At 46.8% G+C, this 26,347-nt stretch overlaps 1 protein-coding gene across 4 annotated transcripts in view; it reads left to right on the forward strand.

The window, feature by feature from the left end:
• LOC105275023 (protein outspread) overlaps positions 1–26,347 on the forward strand; it is a 229,764-nt gene that overhangs the window by 186,632 nt on the left and 16,785 nt on the right. For all 4 annotated transcript variants that reach the window (XM_026972093.1, XM_026972095.1, XM_026972094.1 and 1 more), the window contains exons 4-5: positions 18,440–18,628; positions 25,645–25,717. In XM_026972093.1, the coding sequence (XP_026827894.1) occupies positions 18,440–18,628; positions 25,645–25,717 (262 nt within the window). The remainder of the gene's footprint in view (positions 1–18,439; positions 18,629–25,644; positions 25,718–26,347) is intronic.

The raw sequence follows: 26,347 nt of genomic DNA on the forward strand, positions 1-26,347 counted from the left end.
GCACTTCTTCCAAATTATCAAAGTGTGTATCCTCTAAAGCGTGTTGCATCCACCGGAACAAATAATAATCGCATGGAGCAATGTCCGGAGAAGACTTGCCATTCAAGCTCTAATAGTGTTTGTTTCATTGATAACGCAACGTCAGGTCGAGCGTTGTCACGAAGAAGAATCACTTTCCGTCGTTTACTCGCAATTGCTGGTCGTTTTTCGTCCAATGCTTGCTTCAACTTGTACAATTGGTGTCGATAACGATCAGCCGTGACAGTCTCGTGCGGATTTAACAGCTCATAGTACACTATCCCACCAAATACGGAGCATTACTTTTCAACCGTGAATATTGCGTCTCGGAGTGGATGTTGATGGTTCGCCTGGATCCACCCATGATTTTCTGCGTTTCGGATTATCAAAATAGATCCACTTTTCATCCCCAGTAACAATCCGAGACAAAAGACTCTTCTTTTTTTGCCTGGCGATCAACGAAATGCAAATGTTCAACCGGTTCGCAATGGCACTTTCCGATAATTCATGTCGAACCCATTTCCCTTCTTTCTGAATTTTTCCCATTTCATGTAAATGTTTGATAACTGTTGCACGATCAACATTTAATGCTCTGGCAAGTTCTGATTGTGTTGGATTTTCGTGCAATAATGCTTGCAAATCTGCATTTTCAAGCTTTCTTGGTTGTCCCGAGCGTTCTTTGTCCTTCACATCAGTGTGACCACTCTTAAAGCGTCTAAACCAGTATTCGCACGTCTTAATTGATGGGGCAGAATCACCATAAGTTTCCACAAGAATTCTATAACCGTCAGCGGCAGTTTTCTTTTGATTAAAAAACAAAAGCAACGCATGTGGAAAATGCTGTTTCGGAAGTTGCATTTTTACGATGATATAAACACGACTGTTGTTGCATCTATTGCTATAATGCTGCTAAATGTCATGGATAATGTCAAGACTGTAAGAAACAACAGTTATCGGAAACAGCTATTGGGACAAACTGACACTACAGCCATCTGTTGCAAAACCCTCAAAACTAAATCACACTCCTAATAGAACTAAAATTTCGACTCGGGCATGCACATTTGATCCCCTCTTCCCTCCGCAAACATTTCGACGAACGCGCGATGGCGATTACGTGGATCGAGCGGAAGTGCCGGGGCGAGCAATCAATGACGATACCGCCACGTCGAAACTATTGCGATAGAGTATCCCGCGCGCACACATGTATTGCGGCACAGTTACGTAACGCGCGCGCGTAAGTCCTCACGGTTCCGGATGTCGGTTAATGATCCAATCCGCGACACGATCGAGACACGCACTTGCGTGCGTCATGTCTATTGCCCTGTGCACGGCGATCTCTTATTATTCCTATTATCATTACTGGTTTCAAGTCGCGTCGCGCTGCAGCTGCATGCCGCTCATCGGCGACCGCGAGAGATCGCTGGATTTATGGTAATATCGGGAGAGCTATTGATTACATGCATTTACGTGATGGAGGGAGAGAAAGCTAGTTACACGCGCTATTATACCGCGGCCCTCTTACATTTTACGGTACGTATCGGAGCCGTATAGAAAGGCGGCTGGCTCTCGCGCCGATCTCTCGCAAGCTTATCAGAGACGAGAGTACTTCATCTCAGATTGCAAGATTGACTTATCAGCACATTGCGATCGAAATGGAGAAATGTGTATCAATGTTCAATCTGGACATCATTTATTGATTTACAGGATCAATCGAACATTCGCGCGGAACGTTTGTGTCTCTCTCTCTCTCTCTTTTTCATGTGTTTCTTTGCAGAGATGTCGGAGATTCGATTTTACGCGGACGGTTTCGGCTGCTGGCAGAGCCGTATCGCGCGAAGCGATGCGAGCGATGCGTCGCATCATGCTGGGAAACCCTCAACGACGTATAATCTCGGAACGTGACGCGCAGCACCGTGAAACATAATGAAATAACGAAGGAAGCAGGGAGGAAAGAATGAGGGAGGAGGGTCGACACGACACGCAACACGCGCGGTACAGTGTATGAAATCAATTTCCTTCCACGGATTCTGGCGGAGGGATCGGTACGGCGCGGCGCGGCGCGGCGCGGCCTGCGGGCACCGGATGTTACGTTACGAGCGACCATAAGCGAAGCAATTACGGATGTCTGTTACCGTGGTACGCTCGCGATTGTTTATGATCCCGATCCAGATCTAGATCGACCGATATCTGCGCGCACGGAGGCTTTTTGCACGCGCGGCGCGTTGCGCGGCCGAAGGTTCCACGCGCTTGTTCTCGCTGCGGCGGCGGAGGCGCAGTTGCGCCGCGAGACGCAGCCTCGCTCTCGCGAGCGATCGCGCGAGATCAGAAAAACCCCGGGTGAACCGACGATCAGAGATACTTATCAGAGATACATTGTAGAATATGTTGTAGGATGTATCGGACGATAATTCCAGGCTGCGCGCGATTCTCGGCGGAGGTAATCGTCGTATCGCGCTAATACATTCACGGCCGGGCGCGTTTCAGTTGACTTTCCGTTCACGCCGACTGGATTATCAAGATTTATCATAATGCACCCATATACAGGGTGTCCCGGGTTTTAACCGACAAACTGCGGGAGCATATTCTACTAGTGGAAATAAGAAAAAATTCTTATATCGAGTTTGCTTAGAAATGCTTTATTACAAAGTTATAAACCAATATTCAAAAGAAATATCAGATAAGTAACAACGGATTTTTTCACAAAAATAAAAATTATCTACGCAATGATTTAGTGACGCATTTCAAAATGTTGTCCTTGCACATCGATACAAGCTAGACATCGACGTAGTACAGAATTTGTTAAAGTACGACATTCCTGAAAATTTTGTTGCATCTCAGTAACTGAATTAGTAATTCGTTGCTTTAAATCTATCTGGTACTCTGCTGTTAGGAAATCTACGTTGATACTCTCGTACGGCAGCTCGTGCATTTCCGTCACAGAATCTGTACACGAAATAAATATCGGTGTATTCCTCATTTGAAAACACTTTTGGCATTCTGATAGTAATTGCTAGTTCACGCGACGATTGAAATCTAACAGCTACTGTTGTGAAAGTAACAATCATACTGAATCGTTTCAACATAGTGAACATGAATACATGTGAATACACATAACATAAACATCTTGACTTTCCAAATTCTACACTATGTTCCGTTGTTACTTATCTCATATTTCTTTCATATTGGTTCATAACTTTGTAATAAAGCATTTCTAAGCAAACTCGATATAAGAATTTTTTCTTATTTCCACTAGTAGAATATGCTCCCGCAGTTTGTCGGTTAAAACCCGGGACACCCTGTATAATCATTTTTTAAGTTTTAATAAATCAAGGTGTATTAAATTATTTATGAATGCACTTTGTTCGTTACGTTTTTTTATTATAAATATAAGCCGACAGCTAGTTTCTTGTCTCTATGCCTCGTCGGCCACCGCCATGGCGATGAATGTATTGAAAAGAATCTTCTTCAGGGATATCCGACTGAATTAACAACGCGATTTCACGTTTGATGCCACGCTTGACGAATCGGTTCCGCCGGACGTTAAAGCGACGCGGATTCCTCATTCCGCAACAGGAAGTGCCTCGGGATTAGCGACGCTTCTCGAAAGGGCATTGCGGTTTTATCTCTCGGCGAGCTTTATCGACGTCGCTCGGCGATCTGCTGGCTCTCTCGAGCGGTCTCTCTCTCTTTCTCAATTATCACGGTCGCTTGATTCACAACGTCGTCGTGGCGATCGACGGTGCCACACGATAATTCATAAAGTCCTTTCCCCTCGCGGTGACCTTCGCCATTCCGCGAGATCGGATCGAATCGAATCTCTCGAAGAGGGACCCTCGCGCGATCTCGTCGACGAGATCGATTTCCCGATCCCGTTACTCCTCTCATACTCCCAAGAGGAAGTCATCCTCGCGGGATGCATCGCGAGAGGCGACATTATACAGCTACGTTGCGCGTGTGTGTCCATGTGCGATCTTTACGGACTGGACGAGAGTGTGTGAGCGCGTCGCGTGCACTACGCTCCACCTCGGCGATGATCTCAAAGGTTAACGATGTTCCACGCTTCGCGAACGGACCTCTCCCTGGAAAAGATGACCGGCCAGTCTTTCCGCGATGATCGACCTCGTTCGATCATCGCCCGTGAATCTCGAGGATCGACGAACGACGGCGAACGAGCGGGCAATGATCTTGCAGCCCGCGCGAGTATCTCCGTGGGACGCTGCAATTTTTATTTCCGACTACGTGATCTTCGTTCGAGATAAATGCACTCAACGTTAGGTAATTATGATTCACTCGATGTAGTAATCATCATGGAGGAATTTTTTCCAACGATCTTTCCGTTTCGTGGATGATATTTATACCGCGCTGGTCATGTGAGACGAGTCGAAAGAGTAATTATCAGAGTTTGGACACCGTCTAGGCGCGTTTAGATCACAACATCGCCATAACGCGCGGCGTTGATTACAGAATTAGTCGATAAATCAATCATCCGGATGATCGTTCAGCGGATTCTGATAGATCCTGAGAGGTCTCGGGGAGAAGCCGTCGACGCGATTCTCCATCGTGCTTAATTACTGCTGCTTGATTAACTTAGGTATTGACATTTCGACGGTGCCTGCCGAGTGCAGGCTTTCAATCGCGAGACGATTTCGTAATTCCGGCGCGCGCCGGTGGCACTATTATTATTACTTGCGAGAGCGTTATTAACTTAGGCACCTGGCCGCACCACCCCTACGGCACCTCTCCGCTCGGGCGGCGCATTAATCACCCCGTTGGCGAGATAAGCGAATGTCCAAGTGTCACTTTGAACTATCATCGTCGTATTATTTGCGTCCCGGAGTAAATCTTCAAACGTAACATTAGCGCGGGACGCCCGTGATAGAATCGTCAGCCGCGATAAATCAACCCCCTTCACCTTCCCGTCCACCCCCGCGCATGTTCTCGTATGCATGGCTCCATTTGTCGCCGCGTTGCGAAACGCATATTCGTCATGTGCCGCGCGAATGCGTCTGCAGAATCGTTTAAAACACATGAACCGCGATGTCGCGAGGTTTAAGAGTGAGAAGATATAATACTCGCGATGATCGCACGCACATACGCGTCTGTGATTTAAATGGTTCTAGGTTCTAGGACTGCAGAATGGAAAAAGGCTAGAATTGAGAAGGGATTAAATGAAATCGCTTCATTGAGTAGTGACGATTAAATCACTGATTAAGTTGCTGAATCGTCTCTAATTATCCGATACGTCGCTCACGTCGGAACTCTTTTCGCCGTTGCCTCGTTTACGTTCCCCTCGATTCGAAAGCGCTTGTCCCGGATAATCGGTAACAGGTGTATCGGCATCAGATTAATCGGCGCGTTTATCGCGCGGATCTAGGCGCGGGCGCGGGGATTGTTCCCGAGTGGAACGCATAAGCACGGAATGTTGCAACGGCAACAAAACAGAAAGGCTCGCCTGGCACTCAAGGACAATGGCGCGCGGATTTCATTCAACCCGCGAAGCGGAAAGATTAACAGCGGAGTCGATCTGACATTCCGCGTAGTAAGATCGTTCGAAACGATCGTAGTCTGCCTAGGCTGCCCCTCGTCCCAGTCACCGCGCATCGCGTCAAGCCGATCATCCCGGCGTGATCGCCGAGATGAGGAGAATCACACGGCGGGGGTGGAAGGAAGGGGGATGGAAGGGGGATGCAATACTGCTACTTCGTGACGCAACGACCGGTGACCGGAGGTTAATAGGAAAAGGGCATCGCACGCGCGGATGCCCCCGAACCCCCATCTTCCCGTATTCTTTCGTCTCTTCAACCGCCAGACTGTGCCCCTTTCCTCCCCTCAAGTCGCTCACGAATTAGTCAGAGGGGTACTTTAATGGAGGCGGCGGTGGCGGCGATTACCGCCGACCTTCCGCGGCCTCCGCGTTCGCCGTCTCGGTAATGAAAGCAGCCACCGCGCGGCCGGCCACGATAATGGCCGCAATTTGTAACCGGGGCGAGGTCAATTAATAAAGACATCAGGTCATTAATTTAATTGCGCGCGGCGCGATGCGCCGCGCGACGCCGCGAGACCTGGCCCGTTGAGAGGGCACGCAAGAGGCGCGTTCTCCACCTCTCTCTCTCTCTTTCTTTTTCTCTGTCTTTTCTTCTCTCCCTCGTTCTCTTTCACAATTTATTAAGCCGCATCGTAATTTATTAATTGCGAAATCACGTAGTCGTCGCCGTCGTCGTCGCCAATACGAAAGGTCGCGGCTATTAAAGGTTCACGCGAGGTCGACGAGGTACCGATCGCCGCGGATCGCGTTTATCGCTTCATCTCGACGAAAACGCGCGCGCGCGCGATGCAAAAGCGATCGCCGCTTGATCCGAAGTCGGAGATTACGCGGGACGACGGCTCATTCTTCTGTGGAAATTACAGTGCCGAGGGTTTACGACACGGCGGTTAAAACGTCGCGTCGACCCGCGAGCGTCTCTCTTCTCGGTCGGATCGGGGTTACTTTGATCAGATATTTTTAAGTGGAACCTACGCGGAGGCCACTTCGGGAAATGGGTAATCTCACAGCCAGGAAAGTGCCGTGGGTACCACCTAGCGCGCAGGACCGGATAGATTGATGGATAGATGTTAATGCGATCCGGGACACGTCGCCTTAAGCGGCCAACAAAGAGTAATGATAGATACATGTAACTCGGGGGAAACATAAAAAGTAATATTGCAGTAACAGCTCGCCCAGTCAGGCCTAACAGTCGCGTGAGATCGATGAACATTATGTCATCATTATATAATTCACCGAGCGTGTTAACAATTACCCCTGATCTCACAAGGAAAGGTTTTTAGGTGTTAAACTCGGATTTCAAAAATTTTTTGCACGCAGGTAGGGAGGTCCCCAAATAGAAGAAAAATTATAAAAGTAGCGGCCCAAATGCATATTTGCGCGCTACGTGCGCAATTTTCGATGTTAGGTTAATTACTCAAAAATGCTATTTCCAATCGAATTCTTTACATTTTTTATTTCACCTAATGCACGACGCTTTAAAAAGAAATCAAAACCAAAATTAAAACTGAAAGAATTAAAAACCTCCCTTGACCAGATCTTTTATGTCCTCGTTATGGATTCTGATCAAATCTATTTAAAGTCGCATACAATAAATCACGCAGAAAGAGCAAACTACGATTTGCGCAATGTACAATTATTCCAAATTGTGTGCATTGGCAGTTGCAGTAAAAAATTAAAAAAGTTACGATGCAAATACCATTTTTGAGCAATGGGCCTTTTATACGCACTGTGCTCGCGCGGCACGAGATTACATTAGACGCTCGTATTTTCTAACACACACAAGTAGACACACGCACACAGAAGCACATACGCGCACGCACACACACACACAATTATTCAAAGCAATATAAATGTGCATTAGGTGAAATAAAAAATGTAAAGAAATTCGATTTGAAATAGCATTTCTGAGTAATTAACCTAACATCGAAAATTGCGCACGTAGCGCGCAAATATGCATTTGGGCCGCTACTTTTATTTTTTTCTTCTATTTGGGGACCTCCCTACCTGCGTGCAAAAAATTTTTGAAATCCGAGTGTAACACCTAAAAACCTTCCCTTGTCAGAGGTGTCATCTTTTAATCTGAAAAAAGGCAAAGTAATTCATCAAGAAAAAAAACACTTCAACCATCTAGAACATTTTTACATAATAAGTATATTGAACTGCACATGTTCGTAAGACACTGCCGTGTCTTTCTTTTTAATTCTGTTTACTCCTACATGCAAAATGGGTGCTGAGGTTTGCGATTGCAACTGCACGGCGACAGCCGCAGCTAAACAGACGGACTATCGGTATCTAATCGAAGTCGCTCGAGACGAGATCAAAGTGACCTCAATCCCGATAAATCGGTCGTTAAGGATAGCAGGCCTCTTCTCCTCGCCGGAATGGCGAACGCACGTCGCTCTCTCGGGCCTCGAGAAACGCATTCACGACTGTGGCCGCTTTGTTATCAGCGTCCGCGCGTTTCAATTGCGAATCATGGTGCGTAATCAACGCGCGGAGGCTCGCCGAGCTATTAGCCGGACGCCTTTCACGGCACGGCGCGGCTCGCTCGTCTTCTGTGTATAAATCAACCGGATATCCACGAGCGGAAGAGAGAGAAAAAGGTAGTTGCGAAAAGGTCGCGGATCCGCGCATCGAGCTCGACGTTTCGTCGAGTTGACCGACGAACGCGGTTCAACATCTTTCATCGGTCGAGCAAGCCGTCGATCACCCTTTTCGTCCATACATTTCTCCCTCGTCGACAGTTTTCTCTTTCCAACGCTCGCCGCCCCGCACGGCTCCCGGCTTCTGCCGGTAATCATCGAGAAATTGTGTTCCCGTTGATGACTGGCGGGTGATTACACGGCGGTCGGTCGCGCGCGCGCGAGTTTGCGGATCACCCGTGCGATAGCTAATTGAAAGCGGACGTGAATCGGCACGAGCGGCCAGCTGATCGCGCTGATAGTCTTGCTTCGCTGATACTCCGCCCTTAGGATGTTCCCTTAAACGACCGGCGTTCCTGTTTTCTCGATGGCGAGTTTCACCGGATCTCTCTTCCTTCCTTTTGTAAACTCTTGCTTTTGCCGGAGCGGGAAAGCGATGATAATTTATTCTCGGACTACTTTTATTACTATGGTAATTCTCACCGCGTTCTTTTTTCATTGTCACATTTTATTAGGTACTGCGTTATTTCTCAACGTCGAGTAAATTGAATTCGATTCGAAGAATTCGTTCAAAAAGAAGCTATGAGGTTTCCTGCGACGCACCTTTGCGCGAACTGCGCGAACACATTGACATGCACGGGATACGAGACCCGTCTCACGCATTCTCATGCATTCCGTCACGTCGTTGCGTCGACGGGGGAGGAATCGCCGGTAGGAGAGCGCCTCCTTGTCCATATTCCTAATCACTTTTCCAGCCGTTGCTCGCCGCGAGCCATCTTCCAATCCTCCGATGAAATTGCGACGACCCTTGAACCCGCCCCCTTAATTTGACATTATAATCACCGGTAGTGCGTCATCTCCGGGACGGAAGTCGGGTTTCCACGATGATCGCCACGATAGTCGTCGATGCGAGTGAAAGGTACGTCTCGCACCCGCCGCGGAGCTATCGAGTTTACGATCGCCTGGAAATCGCGGCCGAGCGCTCGCTCGGCTCGAGCAATTTCGCGCGGGAGAGATTAATGGCACTTTAATTACGCGTAATCGGTGTTGCGACGCGCAGTAATCACCGACGTCGGATTACTTTACTAACTTTGCGCGTAGCGGACAATCACGAGCTCTCAGCTCCCAGCAAAACAGCTTCCAGCGTAACATACGAGTCTCCGACGTACCCTTCGTGGTCGCTCCGATTTTTCTCTCCGTGAGAATACACGCGTGTACGCACCCTCAGAAAGGATTTCTGATAACAAGACGAAAAATATTCTTCACTAATTTAATCGTATTACAAGTATGAAAAATATAAAAATAAAACAATTTTTAATTTAATCAGTAATTTCTATTCTTCTCTCTCGAATTAAATAACATTGTCTTACCGTCTCGAGACAAGAGTAACATATACAAATTTATGCTTATATATTCTTGTATGTAGAATAATTTGATATTAGCGCCACTTTATAGTAGGCTTTGTCGATGTCGACGCATCATTTTCTCACAGTCGCTCGTCGACTCGGCGCTTCTGCGTCCTTTATTCCGATAAAACGGCCAATATTTATGTGTTGCCATCGAAAATCGGGAAAGTGTTTCTGTTATTTACAATGCAAGAAATATTAAAAGATATGGAAATGTAAGTAAGTATATACAATATACTTACTTGAGAAATAAGATTCGAGATAAGACATTTCCATACCTTTTAATATTTCTTGTAGAGTATTGCACTTATTCATTGTAAATAACAGAAACACTTTCCCGATTTTCGATTGCAACACATAAATATTGGCCGTTTTGTGCAGATTCTACAAATTCTCTTAGAAGAATAGAATAAGATGTCTTTTAGATCTCACAATATTCTGAAATCAAGAATATTTTGAACTTGCTAGAAATTTGTATCTAAATCCTTCTGAGAAAATGAATGAGATAGCACCAAGATTATTTGAATCTAGATTTTGGAATTTTCTATTCAAGATTAAAATATGCTTCTTTTCAATAATAAATATGATTGTCGATATAGCGATCTTATTTTATGATAGATTAAAGAGTAATAGCATTAAGTCCAGAAATCTTTTCTGTGGGTGCGGGAATACGTCGCCGGAGAGACGGGCACACACCGGTGGGACTTGTTTCCCGCCGATGAAGAGTTACCGGATCGTCCCGAGCGATTCGACGACGAGACAGACCCCTGTTGATTTTCCAGATGAGGCTGGCCTCGAGACTGTGGGAAGGACCAGTCGGCTGGAGAGACGATGAGGGGGAGGAGGAAGGGGGTTTAGTCGCGCCGAGAATAACCGCGCGAACATCGGTCGGCCGACAAATTAATGCCTCGGGGTATCCCGTCGCACTTTCCGGATGGAGCAATTAACGAGTCTTCGACAATTATACGCGTATAAATACCCCGCTTACGCGGATTAAGCACGCACGCGCGTATCGCCGGACGATATTCTAATAGAGACCAAGGTACTCTCGCTGTCTGACCAGTTTTCGACGGGGACACCGGCGCGAGTGGACACTTCCAAGCAGAATCGTGAAGCCACGTCGAGACACAGAAGATTCTACTACCTGCGGCGAGCAGCAGCGGAAAAACGCTGCGCCAGGATGCATTACATTAATATTCAGTTTGTTAATGTAACGATAACAATGGTTATCATCACAATCGTCCGGTGTCTGAAGTGTAATCGTTAAAATTACATATGTTATTTTTTATTATATAATTATTTCTCTTATTGTTCAATAGTTTTATAACACAAAATTCGTTTCTTTCCACACTTTGCACTTATTGTCCCCTCGAATGAATTGAATCTCCTTGAACCCATGCGTGCCTCATCCACTAGGTGGATTAAACGTGCTGATACGTCCGAGGCTCGGTTCTTTTTTTACGCAGAATTCTGATTTCCATCTCCAAATATGGACGCGAGATTCAGCGATCTCTTCCGAAGTTCCGTGTTATGTCGCGTTATACCGTGTTCCGAAATCACGTCATCGTCGGCGTTTCGCCTCTAGGAGAGCCCCGTCTACTCGCCGAGGCGATAGGAGGAAGCGACGGCGGCGGTAACGGGGAACGAGGTGCCATGAATGCCACTTAGAGGATTATTAACGACCAGGCGATGCTTAGCGCGGCTGGCTGATGCTTTCAGCCGATTCGAAATTCCCATCTTGGGACGCCTTTAACGACGGCCACGCCGAGATTTACGTCGGGGTCCACGGGATGCGGGATGCCGGGATGCTCAAAGTCATCGAGGCGAGTGGGCGGGCGTAATCGTTGTCCGCGGGCCCCCTCAACGTTGTCGGGCCCCCGACGCCGACGCGGGGGTCGACGCCGCGCGAAAGGGTTAAGAGCTGTTGAGGGACTGAAGGCGCGAAGCGTTGCGCGCTTCTCGGCGCGCATTCTTCGGCAGGCGGATTTAGGTAGTAATAGCCGTCCGCGTTTAATTAATATGAATATCCGCGCTTGGTGAGCGGCCCCCCGAGCTTGTACGATGTCTCGCCACGCGTTCGATTATTCCGATGCCATCGATGGCATCGATGCCGTCGATGCTGCCGGCGCACGAAGATCCGCTTCGATAATCCGATCGACGCGTCTCGTTGAACCGCGTCGCCACCGCGGGGCCTCTCGATTGACGCGGGATTTCTCGTTTTTACACGATTGCATATTAAATGATCTTGGTGCAGAAAAGGGGTTTTCCTTGCGGAATAATTTATGGGCAACGTTGCAGAAAGAAATGATACTCGACGGATGAATAAAATGAATAATCGAATGAAATGCATTTGAGAAAAGCTTTTGAAATACGACTTTTAGAGACGGCATGTGCACGTTTTACGTGCATGTCTCTTAAATCATTTTTTTAATTTCACGACATTTGACCACGCACGCAGAGTGGCTCACAAGTAATATCAGTCCTCGTTACGCTCACCGGATCGTGAGCACGTCAATCAAAATCGCGCTGCTAAGAGTCACGAGCACGTCGCGGTTCACCGCACGGTGCCACACAAAGACGAGGAATCTGGGAAACGCTTATGTCATCCGCGCGAGCCAGACATCCGTCAGAGACGACCTTGAAGTGCAAACCGATGGCTGCACGCCACGGCGAGGAGACGCGCAGAGGTCCGCGTCGGTTTCGTGAAATCCCGCGGCTGCGTTGCGTTGCGTGGCGAGTCGCAGGAAGATCAAAGGCGAAGATTGAGATTCCGGAGCTGAGGAGCAGCGCGTAGGAGAGAGACGGGAGAGATTACGTCGGGAGAAAGGAAAGAAGAGAAAGAGAGAGAGAAATAGCAGTGGATGAATTGTACGGGCACACCCTCAGAAAGGATTTCTGATAACAAGACGAAAAATATTCTTCACTAATTTAATCGTATTACAAGTATGAAAAATATGAAAATAAAACAATTTTTAATTTTAATCAGTAATTTCTATTCTTCTCTCTCGAATTAAATAACATTGTCTTACTGTCTCGAGACAAGAGTAACATATGCAAATTTATGCTTATATATTCTTGTATGTAGAATAATTTGATATTAGCGCCACTTTATAGTAGGCTTTGTCGATGTCGACGCATCATTTTCTCACAGTCGCTCGTCGACTCGGCGCTTCTGCGTCCTTTATTCCGATAAAACGGCCAATATTTATGTGTTGCCATCGAAAATCGGGAAAGTGTTTCTGTTATTTACAATGCAAGAAATATTAAAAGATATGGAAATGTAAGTAAGTATATACAATATACTTACTTGAGAAATAAGATTCGAGATAAGACATTTCCATACCTTTTAATATTTCTTGTAGAGTATTGCACTTATTCATTGTAAATAACAGAAACACTTTCCCGATTTTCGATTGCAACACATAAATATTGGCCGTTTTGTGCAGATTCTACAAATTCTCTTAGAAGAATAGAATAAGATGTCTTTTAGATCTCACAATATTCTGAAATCAAGAATACTTTGAACTTGCTACAAATTTGTATCTAAATCCTTCTGAGAAAATGAATGAGATAGCACCAAGATTATTTGAATCTAGATTTTGGAATTTTCTATTCAAGATTAAAATATGCTTCTTTTCAATAATAAATATGATTGTCGATATAGCGATCTTATTTTATGATAGATTAAAGAGTAATAGCATTAAGTCCAGAAATCTTTTCTGTGGGTGCAGGTGAGAAGAGAAAGATGAAGGGGGAGAGGGAGAGAGGGAACGCCGTACGAGATGAAGAGACCGCCGAGGGGGCGCGACAACTCGTGTTTTACATGAGCCGCGCGGATCTTATCTCCCCGGGTACACCGGCGGGACCGCAACCAGGTCACGAAGAACCTGGATAACCGACGGTGACCAGATCTTGCGGATCGCGGGCCACCTATGTTATTTTATTTTACTTTACTTTCGGCGCGAGCGCGCGCGCCCCCCGTCCCCTCGTTCTCCTCCCTTGCCTTCCTCGCTGCGGCTTTCTCATCGATCTTGCGATCGATACCACCGTGCGTTACCTCGTAATCGGTGTTTTCGATCTCCTCACGCGGTTTCTGGACGAGGATGTGCGAAGGGACCGAGCGGATGTTTATCCCGATCCCTTTCGCCGTGGAAGATCCCCGATTCTGTTTGTTCCAGCATCAGGGAATTTTTTCAACGCTTTCGGATGCTTCGAGACATTCGAGCTGCGTACATCTCCAGGCTTTTGAAAAATATTGCATCAAGTATCAAGGGCTGTATCCTAATTAAAAAATTATCTCCTTCGCTTTGATGAAGCATTTTTAGCACGTTCGTGATAGTTTTTACGCCGGCGCGATCTAAAAGTTTGAATTTCGCCGTGTAGACGTAAACGTGCGGCCACGCAACGATTCCATGATGCAATTCATTCTCTCTTTAATAAGCAAACAGGATGCCGACCAAACGAGCCGACCCACTTCTTGCCAATATACACGTCGGCGGACAAAAACCTCGCGAGGGCTGTACGTAACGGCCGACATGGTCCGTGATATATCGCCCCGTTGGGCGCATCCCTTCGTCCGCTTCCCGAGCATAATCCGAAGGTGTATGGAAGCTTATATAGTTCTCTTTCTTTCTCTCTTCCTTAATAGAGGCTCGTGCCGTGATGCGCGGATTTATTAATGCTTCACAGATTTTCATCCGCGAGCGCAATCGGCCCGCACCTCTTCGATGTGCCTGACGTGAAACGAACACGCGATGTGCAGAAAGTGTCCGAATTGAATAGGTCATTATTGTTCTGAAAGATGCTCCGCGAATGCTCGGCGAATGTTGGTGTCTCTCACATTTCGCCGATGCATGGGACGGGCAGGTATGTGGGAGCAGCAGCGTGGCTAATATACCCGCGGATTTTCTCTGGCTTTCGTTCCTCGCGCGTCACGTTTCTCTCGCGCAATAACCACGCCATGCCAGAGTTCTTTGATCTTTCCTTGAAACGCAGGCGACGGACGCCGTGAGCTGTGTGCGAAGAGGGTGCAACCTTTGCACGGCGACGCGGTCGCAGATCTAGGCGGATCTCTGAGAGAGCTCTGGAGCGTCTGGAAAATGTTCTCGACGATGGCTCAGGTTTCATAAAATATTGTTTTTATTTTCTGCTGGTTCAGAAAGCACGTGGAGTCAAAATGGAGATGATAAATACGTGAAAATTCTCTGCGGTAACTATCTAATTGCTTGCGATTCGATTCTGATTCTGCGGTGTGAATAACGGTGCAAATGAGGTAAATTAAAATTCTATTCATTACCTCTTCAGCGTAATTATATGAGCAAAAGGCGGGATTAATGATTCATTAAATCAGTTGTTCGAGCTGAAGCACGTACGGCTTGCATCGCGCAATTAAAATTCACCAGAGGATTAATAAGCCTTTGAACTTTTCAGAGCGTGTTATCAGACGTTTAAATGCGCGATTGGCACATTTACGACGCTGCTGCGGCCCGCTTGACATTCTATACGAAACGCGAACGCGGAGTCATAAAAAATCTAATTGATTTGTTCTCCGGCGATTATGAGATATATTTTCGATAAAGCCAAGCACCCTCGCAGAAGCGTGCAGAAGTAAATTTATGAATTCATTAAACGAGCCGAGCATAAATTATACGTAAAGCATACGGATACGTAATCGATAGCTACGTTACACGAACGTGGCTACCTCCGAGTATTTCCGCAAGAATGATCGATTGAAGCTTGGTTCATTACTTTCTCGCGAGTGCTAGGAATACAGACGGACAGAAAGAGAGAGAGAAAGATAAAGAGAGGAGAACCCATCGGGAATTCTTAAAACCAATCCCGCAGAAATTTTTCGCGCAATCTACGCAGTTGCATAAGTGTATACAATGCACACATCGCACGAGTTCTCGCTTCGATGCGATCCACGTAACGTTGCGTGTGTGCCGAGCGACGTTCGCGCGAGCAAATAGCCTTCGTGACGTTTGTTTTTGCATAAGGCAAAAGGATAATGCGTCCTCGTAAAGGAGTGACGCCAAGGGAGACGGAAGGCGCTGAGAAACGAGATGCGGGGAGATTCGCATTTCTTCGCGGCGACTTCTTTCCGCGCGCGGCTCAAAGCGCGGAACGCCGACGAAACGCGAGGGAAAAGGGATCTCAGCGCGGGGCTATTAATAACGTTTTAATTATTTTCGTTGCGCGCGACAGCGAGCCTCCCGCGCGCATAAATTTTTTCCGCCGTTTCTCCCGGCGCTTCGCCCGCGCGATTAATTATGCGGAGGGAGACTGCGAGGAGGAAACTTTTCGTATGCGAATTCTTTTTCTGTTTTTTTTTTTCATCCCGACGAGGCGAGGGTGGTGGGACGAGGATATATAGGCGCACGAGACACCGAGCGACGCGCTGCGCAAATGAACCTCTCGCGTTTCAAGAATAATGTCGCTGCTTGAGCGCGAGAAAAATTGCGGCTGGCCGCGCCGCGCTTTGAATTATGCGCGCGTGGGTACCCTCGGCGCTTGTGAACACCGTCGTCTTTTTCAGGTGAATATTTTGTGGACGAATTCACGTGGAATTGATAATCCGTTGGAATTAATATCTTGGGATTATTGTAATTCCTACGGATGAGTATCTATGCAAGTTTCTCGGAAAAATGTACATACAAGGTGAGGCACCTAAAACAGGCCACCTGAATATCTCGGCTGTTATTGGTGATAGAAAAAAATGTGTCAGACCAAACTTGCATGGTTTCCAGGGACACATAATTTGTTCTAAATAATTTTTTATTAGGTGGACGCGTAGAGGTCATATGAAGGTCAACTTCGTTTTTTTAAAGGGTATGATATGTGTTTTTACGTACCATCTAGTAGAGCGTTTGAAGATGCGCACATTGATCTACGGGTCAAAATCATTCAAGGTCACTGAAGGCTAAAATTGCTAAGTGCTAGAACTTTTTCATTTCCGAGTTTACGGTATTTTCAATAGCAGAGAACTCTAGGCAATATAAAAAATAATGATATCATCAACTCAGAACTTCTCGGAAAAGAAAAAAATTTTTAACTCGAGAACTTTTTCATTTCTGAGTTTACGGTATTTTATATCTAGAATAAAAAAATTTTAATCAGAACTTTTTCATTTCTGAGTTTACGGTATTTTCAATAGCAGAGAACTCTAGGCAATATAAAAAATAATGATAACAACTCAGAACTTGGCGGAAAAAGAAAACATTTCTAAGGGCTAGAACTTTTTCATTTCTGAGTTTACGGTATTTTTAATAACAGAGAACTCTAGGCAATATAAAGTAAATTATTTTCCCTTGCAGTTGGCCTTCAGTGACCTTGAATGATTTTGACCGTAGATCAATGTGCGCATCTTCAAACGCTCTACTAGATAGTACTAGATGGACGTAAAAAAACATACCATTTAAAAAAACGAAGTTAACCTTCATATGACCTCTACGCGTCCACCTAATAAAAAACTATTTAGAACAAATTATGTGTCCCTCGAAACCATGCAAGTTTGGCCTGACACATTTTTTTCTATCACCAATAACAGCCGAGATATTCAGGTGGCCTGTTTTAGGTGCCTCACCCTGTAGAATGCGTTCAAGCAGGACTCGACAATTCTTAGTAGCAATTTTTGAAAGAAGCGTTTTCATATTTGTGTGTACTAGAAGGTTAAAATTAATCTTGTTTTTCTTTTTTCTTGTCAGCCTATTAAACTTTGTCATATAAAATATATTTTTTATTTTAATGTTCTTCGACAATGATATCACTGAACGCACAGAGTTATTCGTCTCCCTTTCCATTAGTCGTTTTACTAGTCGAGTCATTACTTAAAAATCGATCATTAGTCTCTCGCTCGTTTTATTAGCGCATGGATAGTACGGGATCCCATAAAGCACCGGCGCGGTTGCATTGCGGTGACATTCCCGGGCATTTTGCACGGTAAAGTATCGCCCATGGCGATCGGTCACGGTGCGCTTTGACCAGTAACAAACAACTCGCTGCAATTCACTGCAACTCACGATGTTTCCCTGGCCCCCGTACCCTCCTTGCGCGCGCGCGATATCCCTCTCGCCGCTTAGGGTGGCGCGTAACTCCACTCCCCTCAAATTGGAGGCAATTGCACGATCACCGATGAGACTCACTTTCGTTTTATGAGGAGCGAAGTGCCGCTCGGCCGGGAATAGCAATAACACGGAGTGCCACTTTTACGGCCGGGGGAAAATAGTCGGGGCAGGAGGGAAAAGAGGCTCGACGCGACCGGTTGCTTACCTATTGCGCTCTGAAATGATACGTTTCCGGTAAAGCGAGCCCGATGCAACCAATCCAATGTGCCGAGCGGACGAATGCGACCGAGAAGTGCGTAATGCGCGTGCAATTTCCCGGCCGTTCGCCGGCGAAAAGAGAGCAAAGAGCAGAGAAAGAGAAAGAGAGAGAGAGAGAAATAGGATCGAGCGATCAAAATGCCGCGGCCGCTGCAACAACGATCGTTGCCGTTACTGTTTCCTCATACTTCGTCGTAAAATGGAGAGATTTGATAGCGAGAGGTTGAAGGGACGAGGGAGCGTATCTGCGCGCACGGACGCATCTGCATATTTACAGTGTCCGCGCGCGGTACCTCATTACGACGGTTTTTGCACAAGAAAACCGCCACATGTGCGCGCGTGATTAGGGATTCATTTAATTTGACGGGCCATTACACTAACTCGCCGTAATTCTCGCGCAAAGTAGAACGGCCTTTCCGTCGAGCCGGCGTTGCCGGCCTCGTATCAGCTTTTTTCCTCCCCTCATTGCACTCGTTCTTATGGTTTCCTTGTTTCTTATCGTTGCAGCCCGAGACGGTGCCTCAGGCGAGGATCGACATGACCCGCGTCCTGGAGGTGGCTGCCGCCGAGGACGTCACCGGACACCCTTACAGCCTCGCGGTAACCTCGCCCGAGGGTGCGACCTTCGTCAAGGGGACGTGTCGCGAAGAGACCAGATGGTGGACGGACGTTCTCCAGGTGTACTCGCGAAATAAGGTAAATCCGGCTTGATCGATCGACGTATGAGCCTTTCGCTCTCCTTGCAACGTGGATTTCTGTACTTCGTTATTTGTTCTTGTCGGCGTTAATTAATAATTTATTTTATTTTATTACCCTTTCGAAATCGATCACTACTCTAACAAGCTAAATTAGCTATCGCGATCTTTAAGCATCACGCCGCGCGCGAAAGCCGATTAAAAAATCATCACAATAGTCGTTGCGGCGAAGTAAAAGTCAGATCACCGCGCGCGCAGATCGGTGTTGAAGTCTGACGGGTTTAATAAAATGCAGCGGGAACCGTTACGGCGAAAGGCGCAATCTAATTTCTGCATGAAATTGTGAGGGAAATATCGATTGGAGAAAATGACTCGCGCGTGGAGGGAGCTGCGGCCGGGCCGGCCGAAGAAATCCGCGCGTCGATACCTAATGCACACTTGCGATGTGGAACGGCGTCTCACGTGTATCATTAGGGAATTTAATTTTCCGTCGATTACGGAGGATACGCCGCGCGGCGGGCATGTATATCGGAGCCGTATTACGTCTCTCGGAAAGAGAGAACGGAGTCACGCAAATGGCAGAAACGCAACCAACGCTGATTGCGACTGCTCTCGCATAATCGTTACACGCCATACATCCTCTCCTGCGTCATGCTTGTTACGCGTACAGGAATGATTACCACCTGTGACGTCTTCTCTCGCGCCGACAGGATTAGCTCTAATAGCGCTTCAGCGTGCGCTGCCAGAAACCCGCACGATGTGTAACGAGAACTGCGAGAGAACACCGCGAAAAGCATCGCGATTATATATTTCAGCGCGCGCCCTTTACGCTTCGGCACGTCGATTGCTCTCTGCGAAACGCCTCGAGATTATGATATTGATCCCTCTCGAGAAGGCTCATTCGTTTTCGCATTTCACGTGATGCTACACCGTTAAAAATTGTGCGTCCATATGTTAAAATTTTCTTGTGTTGCCATGTTTTGATTACTACTTCAATGTAAAATTAACATACAACTGATATGTTATTATTTTTATAACAATTTTATATGTTACATTACTGTTACCTTCATAACTTAACATTTTGTGTATGTCTCTTAGAAATGGAATATTATTTGAAATGCTTTTAACACAATAATTTTAAAAAATCAACATGTCACAAAGTCAGTTTAACATTCTAAAAGAAGTTAAAGTAAATCTTCAAATAATCATGAACTTTGACATATAAAATAATCAAATTTATTAAAATTAAATGTTTCTATCAAAAATAAGTGTTATATTCTTCAGAATTTTTTGAAATATATGTCAAAATTTACATATTTTTGTGTTAAAACATTAACATGTCATGTACGTTAATATGTTAGGTGACTGAAGAATTATGTTAAAATGTATCAATTTTTTTGTTCATATTGTATGAACGAAAATTTTCTATCAACTTTTCTGATGAGTTATTGTAACTTCTCTTCCATGTAGTTTTCAATTACTTTGTATGTTATTTTTACATCACACTTAAAGTTACAATAACAAAAATAAATGTAAAGTATTGTGTTAATTACTTAACATTTCTAGTTTGTCAAGAAGTAACATATGACGAATGAGTTACTTTAACTTAAAATTTAGAGTGGACTTTCTGGGACATGCAAAAAATGTTAAAATTAACATTTTATTTTTTACTGCGTAGTTACAGTCCATCAAATCGGCAGAACTGGTCTCACAGTTTTTCAAGTACCATTTGCTTTCTAGCAATTTTGTTTTTGCTTGATAACATACTTATGCTAGAATAGACTATAAATGAGATTGTAATATCAAGAGAATTAACTGTCCTCTCCACGTTTGCTATCTTTTCCAAAAATGGAATTAAGATGGACAAGTATATCAGAATGGTAAAATAGTCATCGTGATTAAGATTGATCCACGAGCTAATTGGCGAAATCGGTCGTCGATCGACCAGCATTGCGATGATGCTGATGGCAGAAATACCTTTGTTGCCTGGCGTTATATAAAAGAGGCCATTGTACCTCGCGGGGGGGGGGGGGTTTAGCGGCGATGTAGGACAGAACGCGACACAAAAGTGCGTCGAGTTCATAAACGGGCGGACCGGCGGCTTTCGCATGATGAAGCGGTTATTGAGATTGCGATTGCTCCTGTCGGCGGTTGAAAAGCCTTGAAAAAAATAGCGTAAGCGACAGTGAAACTGCCGACGTTGCCTCGCATAATCGGTCGATGCATAGCTCGGCGCTCATTTACGTCGACAATGACGCCAGTAGTGCGCGAGTGTCACGGGACTGCATCTCTCGTCTGCGTCCTCTGTCAGGCTGCAGTCCCGATTGGCTCCTTCCCCGGCGATTCATTCGTCTTTTCGCGATCTCTAAAGGAGAGCCCCGTTTTCTCTTTTCACCGTCGCTTAACGGCGCGCCGTGCCGTCGCAAAAAGAGCCCTATTATCCACCTGACGACGGAAAGCGCTTGGTGACAAATGGAGAGTGCACCGTTTCACTCGCCGCTATGCGATCGGCCTGGCCGTGCAAGTTGAGGAACGTGAGAACCACCGCTCACGGATGGTAGAAGCTGCTTTGCATTAAGCGGCAACTCTATTAATTACGGAGCACCAAAGACTCACGGTGTGAGTTTAATCACGAGACTCGAGATAGATATTTCGATTCCTGGTAACATCGTTATGTCACGCGTGTACAGCTACTCGGGGATTCGTCCGGCGGTATCTTTACATCCGCGTCTCTACATTTTGCTCGTAGCAATTACGAATTTCTTGCTGGTGCGATAAGTGGTTTTTTGCGCGGGGGGAGGCGCATTGAAACGGTCCGTGCAGCGGCGTTACGAAGCAATCTCGAATTTATGACGTTTCGTGCACGTCGCGAATCGTCGCGGCCGTAAACCGCCGCTAAAACGGGCCACGCGTGTTTATTATCACCGATCGCCAGTGCCAGTGCCGGTGATCCGGGATTTACAGCAAGCGTGTCGAGCAAGTGTTCATGCGGCGTGTACATTCCTTGCGCAACGAGTACAAGCTCGGCGAGAGTGCCGAGTGCTGCAAAAAGAAATTCGGGCTGGGCCCGAGCAATCGCGCCGACGACGGCTTCGATCGTCTAGGCCTCTCCCGATTGTCTGGTAAATCGCGCGAAGGTGTCCGCTCGCGAACTCTCCAATCAATCAGCCGTCGCGGAATCGAACCGCTCAAAGGCTGTATCCGATACATACACCGCTCTTTGTAACAACGCTCGGCCGTCGGGTTACGCAAGGAATGATCGATCGGCGAACAGAAATACCTCTTCATTTCGATACTTCTGATACGAAACGCGAAACACGCATGGAACGGCACGCCACGGCACGATTACACCGGCGTCTTTTATTGGAATGATAGATCTCGTGAGAGATTTATTTCACTCGGGATACGCGCGACGTCGAAAAACCCGGCAAAGCAGGCTCCACTCTGGCGTATCCTGTACTCCAAGCTAATTTTTCAGGCTTTCTCCTGCGACTCGCATTACAATTACTCATTACAATTCCATCCAAATGGACGCGAAAGTGCGGCCGCGACGAGGAAATATCGTTTCCCAAAGTCGCGCGGGAAAGACGATCGAGGTGGTTTCGCAATATGCAAATATCGCTTTGTAAAATCGCGCGTGTCGCAACGCTCGCACGCGTAAAGTCCGCGCGATTATTGTAATTCTCAGACGGAAAATAGTCTTTCTTCTTACTCGCGATATGCTGGTGCGTGTCCGAGAGATCGCGCTTCCTCGCAACAGTCGTTAATTATCTCCTCTGGAGCGTTTCGCGCGAGGCTTCGATCGTCGGCTACCGATCGATCAATCCGATCCTCCAGGATCCCGCCGTGGGCCCGCATTGTTCGCAACGCGAGTGGGATTGCGCGATTGTGCGCGGCTACATCGATTCCACATCGGTTACGCAAGCGATGATCGATCGCAAGCAAACACGGTTACACCTCGTTGTCGCGAACGGTGTAAACGAACGATTACGTTACGGGGCCAAGGCGAGATGGCATATGCACGCTGCGGCGACATTTCACGCGGTGAACGTGGAGGAAATCCCGCTCCCGCGTTATTTTCCATACTCTTTTCGCAATTATCCCTCCCGCCCGTCGTGATCGCCGCCTCCACACCGTCCTTCAGCTCGCCACGCTGTCTGTACGAGGAACGTGAGTTCCTTCGCGCCCCAAAGACCTTGTAAAAGGCGAAAAATAACTAGGAGACTGCCTTAGATTTGAACTCGAACTCTCCGGGGTCCCTGGTTCACACGCCTAGGTCTTAGGCTGTACGGCCAATACTCCTACTGTTGTGATCAACTTGTTTTCATTCCGATCCTCTATACGACCTGTCAGTCTCGACTATCTTTCCAGATCTTACAGCTCGGCCAGCCTGACATTACATTCGTCCCCGAATGTCTCCAAATCGTCGGTTCACTCCACTTGAGTCCCTCCCAACCTCCATTTTTGGTTCACTCTTCTGAGTCCCTCCCAACATCCATTTTTCGTTCACTCTTCTGAGTCCCTCCCAACATCCATTTTTCGTTCACTCTTCTGAGTCCCTCCCAACCTCCATGTTGGTTCACTCCTCTGAGTCCTTCCCAATCTCCATGTTGGTTCACTCCTCTGAGTCCTTCCCAATCTCCATGTTGGTTCACTCCTCTGAGGCCGTCCCGACCTCCATGTTCAGGCTTCACTACCGGCCAGCTGCTTCTCAACTCCCTCCTCTCCGAGGGATAGCGGATGAATCTCAACTGTCTTCGAGGGGTAGCGGATTTTATCCCACTTCTGAATTGTAAGAGGAGAAAAATAACTAGGAGACTGCCTTAGATTTGAACTCGAACTCTCCGGGATCCCTGGTTCACACACCTAGGTCTTAGGCTGTACGGCCAATACTCCTACTGTTGTGATCAACTTGTTTTCATTCCGATCCTCTATACGACCACCTGTCAGTCTCGACTATCTTTCCAGATCTTACAGCTCGGCCAGCCTGACATTACATTCGTCCCCGAATGTCTCCAAATCGTCGGTTCACTTCACTTGAGTCCCTCCCAACCTCCATTTTTCGTTCACTCTTCTGAGTCCCTCCCAACATCCATTTTTGGTTCACTCTTCTGAGTCCCTCCCAACCTCCATGTTGATTCACTCCTCTGAGTCCTTCCCAATCTCCATGTTGGTTCACTCCTCTGAGTCCGTCCCGACCTCCATGTTCAGGCTTCACTACCGGCCAGCTGCTTCTCAACTCCCTCCTCTCCGAGGGGTGGCGGATGAATCTCAACTGTCTTCGAGGGGTAGCGGATTTTATCCCACTTCTGAATTGTAAGAGGAGAAAAATAACTAGGAGACTGCCTTAGATTTGAACTCGAACTCTCCGGGATCCCTGGTTCACACACCTAGGTCTTAGGCTGTACGGCCAATACTCCTACTGTTGTGATCAACTTGTTTTCATTCCGATCCTCTATACGACCACCTGTCAGTCTCGACTATCTTTCCAGATCTTACAGCTCGGCCAGCCTGACATTACATTCGTCCCCGAATGTCTCCAAATCGTCGGTTCACTCCACTTGAGTCCCTCCCAACATCCATTTTTGGTTCACTCTTCTGAGTCCCTCCCAACATCCATTTTTGGTTCACTCTTCTGAGTCCCTCCCAACCTCCATGTTGGTTCACTCCTCTGAGTCCTTCCCAATCTCCATGTTGGTTCACTCCTCTGAGTCCTTCCCAATCTCCATGTTGGTTCACTCCTCTGAGTCCGTCCCGACCTCCATGTTCAGGCTTCTCTACCGGCCAGCTGCTTCTCAACTCCCTCCTCTCCGAGGGGTAGCGGATGAATCTCAACTGTCTTCGAGGGGTAGCGGATTTATCCCACTTCTGAATTGTAAGAGGCGAAAAATAACTAGGAGACTGCCTTAGATTTGAACTCGAACTCTCCGGGATCCCTGGTTCACACGCCTAGGTCTTAGGCTGTACGGCCAATACTCCTACTGTTGTGATCAACTTGTTTTCATTCCGATCCTCTATACGACCTGTCAGTCTCGACTATCTTTCCAGATCTTACAGCTCGGCCAGCCTGACATTACATTCGTCTCCGAATGTCTCCAAATCGTCGGTTCACTCCACTTGAGTCCCTCCCAACCTCCATTTTTCGTTCACTCTTCTGAGTCCCTCCCAACATCCATTTTTCGTTCACTCTTCTGAGTCCCTCCCAACCTCCATGTTGGTTCACTCCTCTGAGTCCTTCCCAATCTCCATGTTGGTTCACTCCTTTGAGTCCTTCCCAATCTCCATGTTGGTTCACTCCTCTGAGTCCGTCCCGACCTCCATGTTCAGGCTTCTCTACCGGCCAGCTGCTTCTCAACTCCCTCCTCTCCGAGGGGTAGCGGATGAATCTCAACTGTCTTCGAGGGGTAGCGGATTTTATCCCACTTCTGAATTGTAAGAGGCGAAAAATAACTAGGAGACTGCCTTAGATTTGAACTCGAACTCTCCGGGATCCCTGGTTCACACGCCTAGGTCTTAGGCTGTACGGCCAATACTCCTACTGTTGTGATCAACTTGTTTTCGTTCCGATCCTCTATACGACCTGTCAGTCTCGACTATCTTTCCAGATCTTACAACCTCTCGCGAGACTCGATTGCTGCAGCGATCGCAGCTTCTTTTTTCTGGAAACGTGCAAGACAATATGCACATTAATAATGTGAACCGGTAACAAAAAACAACGTGACATTTCGCATCAGGTAACGCCATCGTAATGCTGATCGTCTCTGATCATCTCTTTTGATTCGTATGTTCAAACTGAACTCAAGGAAGAAGAGAGGGATCAGAGATGTGTCATTTAAAGGTAAGTTCGCGTTTAGGGCTATGATTTGTCTCGAGTCTCGTCACAATCGATCACTCTGAGTTAGCCGCGATCGTTATGGTGGTAGCGCTCCCGGGAGGTCTCGATGCGTTGGAATATGTCTATATGGAAATTTTCCTATGGTGATTTCCTCACGGTGTGCGTTCTGTGATTTTTTTCAGGGTCGGCACAAGCGAAACGCAACCTTTCCCGGCGGGCAGACGACGATCCTGCAGGTTACACCGACAATTCGAAGTAAGTGCTACCGCTCATGTTATGCAAATCTTGCGATAATACACACGTACGCGTCGAGATATCGCCACCGCGGCCGTTAACGACGCCGGTTAACGAACATAATTACACCTATCTCGTACTATGGCTGTTTCACTCCGTGGAAAAATGCTGCACGTATAGGCGCGGGTTTTTTTTCTTACATAAACAGTTCGGCGCGAGAGGCGTAATGTGCAACAATTTCGCCCGTCGTGGTAAATATTGCCCGGCATGCGTGTGACACACACCATGCACGATACGATATATAATAATAGGTAGATAACTAGCGTGAAAGAATTACGGAATATATTTTTCACAATGTGCACGGTCTTATTATTACGTTCGCGTTAATGCCACCTCGTTATAGCTCCGAGATCCAAGTTCTCGTTCTCGCTGGTTGCCCTAATTGCATCGGTCTCCATTATTTTTTATGGCGAGAGATTACGGCGATTAACTTGCGTTCAGTCACACACGACCTGAAACAAGCGGCTCCAATCTTCAGTACGATAAACCTGTTGCACGATCTTGAAAAGGGAAACGTTTCGAAAGACGAAGAACACTTTCTTCGTCTCGTAGAAATTACGTCACGTCGCGTTCGCGCTCGCTTTGCCAATC

The sequence above is a fragment of the Ooceraea biroi genome, chromosome 8 (genome assembly GCF_003672135.1).
Source record: "Ooceraea biroi isolate clonal line C1 chromosome 8, Obir_v5.4, whole genome shotgun sequence".
Lineage (NCBI taxonomy): Eukaryota > Metazoa > Arthropoda > Insecta > Hymenoptera > Formicidae > Ooceraea > Ooceraea biroi.